The following is a 3,936-nucleotide window of genomic DNA, read 5'->3' on the forward strand; positions in this document are numbered from 1 at the left end:
GTTTCAATTGTAGAAACACCGATTCAATAATTGATTGTGACTCATGATAACAGCAAATCCGACTTCACACTACATAAAATCGATTTATTTTTCATCTGCGAAATGATGGAATTTTTTATTAAAAGGGATTATTCTTACCTATGGATTGACTATGGTAAATTCCAATTCAATTGCATTAAAACAAGTTTTAATTATAACTTTATGAAATCGTATAATTTCGGATTGAGGTGGATGTATATCACCCAATATTAACCTGCCTGAAGCGTACTAAATTCGATTTGACTATTTTCAATCGGTTTTAATACCGCATTTTCGGTGCAGAAATCCCGATCGATTCGGATTACATTTTTTTAAATCCGTTTTAATCGACCATTTTCGGCAGGGTAACATTTAACGAAGATAACAAAAATATTATACAAAATATAAGTTATTTTATACGTACAAGAATTATCTTAAAAAAATTATTTTGTTTTCTAGAATCGTTTTATCGAGATTTACTTTAATAATACATTTATATGCGGGACGTATTAATGAATTTACAATTGTGGACGTAGCACGGACTCACACCAAACGGTGGTTTACCATGCCATCGAAAGTGGACGTGGCTATGTAGTTCCAAGCGGCTGTAAAATGGACGTAGAGGCGCTGCTGTACGGGACCGAAAAGCTATCGTACGGAAAACGCCGGTATGGCCGCTCTCATGCTTCTCTCTGATACTACAGACACGATGCTTGTTGTGTAGTTACTCCCATGAGAGAGGCAACTACGATTTCTTTCTCACTTCCTTTCGACACTTTTCAGCCTGCTATTCCCCTTCCATTTATATATGTTCTAAGAGTTCGATCTCCTTCTCTCTTACTTCATGGTGTGCTATATGAATATTTATCATTAGTTCCGACCATAGACATAGTATATCTAGACCGAGTGTTGAGGAGTGGGAGCCGAGGTGCACGTAGAAAAGGACGAGTTCGGACGTGTTTTTGCGTACTGCGTATGTCCTTTGTCTGAACCTTTTTTTTTGGACTTCCTCCTCTCTTAAGAGTTTTTGCTTATATCTTACAAACCCATAAGAAACAATGGTGTATGGGCGACTAATGCCCAACCAGCCATAAAAGAAAGAAGAAGAAGAACCGTATGTCGCCGCTCTACCTATTTCACGCTCCCGGTTCTTCACTTCTCCTATCACGTGACCCTCTTTCTTTCTTCCTAACCTTACTCTGCTCTACTCTATCTTTTCTCGCCTCCCTACTTCTATCACCTTCTCCCGTACCTCTACCTTTACTTCTCCGCTTTCCCCTCACCTCACTCTTCCCGTGCACACCTCTCACTCTTTCACTCACTTCCCTGTCTCCTCTCTTTCTCTACCTTTTGCACTGCACACTTTCCACAATACTCTCTCTCGCCCACCGGAAACGGAAGTCGATAATTTTGAATCAATTATGTAATTAAAATTATGATTTCATTAAAAATAATCCGATTAATGTCGTGCTTGAGGTCAAAATGTTTTAATCACATAAATGTAATTAATACAGTACAATTATTTTCAGATATATAAAATACGAAATACAGAAATTTTATTTTATATAGCAAGGCTGCGTTCGGAAACATCACCCGTGTGCACACGAGCGTCGTTCTATCTTTGTTATTTACTAAAAGTTGAACAAAGGTAGAACGATGCTCGGGTGCTGTTTCTGAACGTGACATATAAATGTGAAAGATGACAGATAAAGCAAATCTCGCAAGCGAAACTCTTCGATATTTGTCATCTCCCTTGCTCCTTCATTCTTTCTCGCTCTCGCTTTTGTCGACTCTCCAGCATCGCGCGGAGATCTTTCCTTATCTACTATATATAAACATCTTATAAAATAAAAACTGAAACTTTTGTTACATCCGGTGGACTCCACGATTCTTTTTTTTCATAGAACTCTTTCACTGATATAAAAAATTACGCTCTGGAACCTTTCTGCACACGACGTAAACAATAAACAAGGAGATATCTAGCAGGCGAGACTAATCTTTTAGAACGATACAATTTTTTAACTATGAGACGGATCAATAAATATTCCGGGACTAAGACCCACGTCAAAGGTTTGAAAATTCGAGACGGATCAATAAATATTCCGGGACTAAGACTCACGTCAAAGGTTTGAAAATTCTAAACAAAGATAAGAGACCCTCGAACGCTAGAAATCTAGACCATGTGCGTAAAACAAACAGATGAATGAAATATTCAACTCTAAGGTCCGCGCGACGGGCTTAAGGGTTTAAAACAAAGAACAAGGAGAGGGACACGGACGATGGTTTACAGATGAAACCAAAATCCGTAAGCAGAACTCGCGATACTTGACACCGCGTGCTCGCCTGCCAGACCACCCTCTTGTGTTATCTGTTTGAGATAAAGAAGAAGAATATTTATCATTTGACTCCGTAAAATAATCAAACATTGTGATAAAACTTGACTCGCATATTATATATTACCATCAATACGTTTACACCAGGATGTTATTTACAAATTTTAGCCAATTTTGTACATAGAAGATGTTTCGCTCACGTGCATGGCAAAAAATATGTTTTTATTATTCGGTGGTGTTCGTAACCACATATTTTCTCGTTTTCGCTGACGACATTATTGCTGAGACAGGACAGCTAACTTTATGCGGCCAACCATCAATAAATAGGCGCAGGTAGTTACTCTGATTGATTGGTTTTTTTTTTCAATTAAGCAGATTTTAGCGATACATTTATCGACGAATTATTTTGTCTCATATTTTCGTCTTTTGATGAATTTTAATGCTCTTCCATAATGTTTTTCTACATTATTTTTTATACAAACATTAAAATTGAGTGATAAATTAAACGCAAATTTAATTAAGCACTTATTAATCCTTTATTAGCCATCCTTTGTTATCCTTTATTATCTTTTGAGGATTTATACGACATTTGGTATACATGAAAATAATTAAATAAAATAAATATAAAAATCTATATTTTTTTTTAAGAGAAGGAGAAAAATAAAGCCTGTAGAAGTTAATTCCTACTAGTGTATTTTTGAAATTATGTATAATGATTAATAAATAGAAAACCAGAGTATTTGAGTAGAATGTTAAAATTAGATAGTGAATATTAATTGTTTATATGTTAGCATCTTGATATTTTATTCATCTGACTTTATAAAGCAGTTTGTCTGATTGTTTATAAAAAATATATACTGTTTTGCCAGTTTGGTATTTGTCAGCACATTAGATGGGAAGATATCCGCACTTGATGCTGGTAATTATGGGCAAAAGCAGTGGACTTTGGATTTTAATGATGGACCAATGTTATCGTCCAGTATACATAATATAGAAGTAATCAAATTTAAACAAATATTATATCTATTAATATTAGAGATCACAAATTTCTATTAGTCATTTCTAAATAGTAAATTATTTTCTAAGACAAAGCAGACATTAATAACTCAAGACCAAATATTAATTTACAGCTTAATGATAATGGACAACTGGTACGTTTCATCCCATCTTTGAATGGTGGCTTATACAAATTTGATGGAAAGACTTTGGAATCGATGCCAATATCGGCTGATCGATTATTATATTCGTCATTTCATTATTCCGATGATTTAGACTTCTCAGGTGGTAAAAATCTACATACTTATGGTAAGTTTTGTCATATAAACATATTAGATACCCTAATTTCTTATTAGGTATATTATTTTTACAGTACTTGGTCACACAATCTAAAATTGTTTTTTTCTTGATGAATATATTAAAACATTACACAACTATACACAACATATACACAATTTTTGAGTAATTAAAAATATAAGAAACTTTTAGACAATTAAGATCTTCAAAAATATATAGATAAAAAAATATATTATTTAATTAGTTTAATTAAATAAACTTAATTTTTTAACAAAATTTTAATTTAAGATTC

The 3,936-nt window shown here is 33.9% G+C and overlaps 1 protein-coding gene across 2 annotated transcripts in view; it reads left to right on the forward strand.

The window, feature by feature from the left end:
• The first annotated feature begins 952 nt into the window (after window positions 1-952).
• LOC115244682 (eukaryotic translation initiation factor 2-alpha kinase) overlaps window positions 953-3,936 on the forward strand; it is a 7,309-nt gene continuing 4,325 nt past the window's right edge. The window contains exons 1-4 of one of the 2 annotated variants that reach the window (XM_029822547.1): window positions 953-1,119; window positions 2,399-2,684; window positions 3,221-3,347; window positions 3,482-3,656. In XM_029822547.1, coding sequence (XP_029678407.1) covers window positions 2,539-2,684; window positions 3,221-3,347; window positions 3,482-3,656 — 448 coding nt within the window. In that variant the 5' untranslated portion in view covers window positions 953-1,119; window positions 2,399-2,538. Of the gene's footprint in view, window positions 1,120-2,398; window positions 2,685-3,220; window positions 3,348-3,481; window positions 3,657-3,936 lie in introns of those variants that run through there. The other variant, XM_029822548.1, reaches the window with a different exon arrangement.

The sequence above is a fragment of the Formica exsecta genome, unplaced genomic scaffold (genome assembly GCF_003651465.1).
Source record: "Formica exsecta isolate Colony F162 unplaced genomic scaffold, ASM365146v1 scaffold828, whole genome shotgun sequence".
Classification (NCBI taxonomy): Eukaryota; Metazoa; Arthropoda; class Insecta; order Hymenoptera; family Formicidae; genus Formica; species Formica exsecta.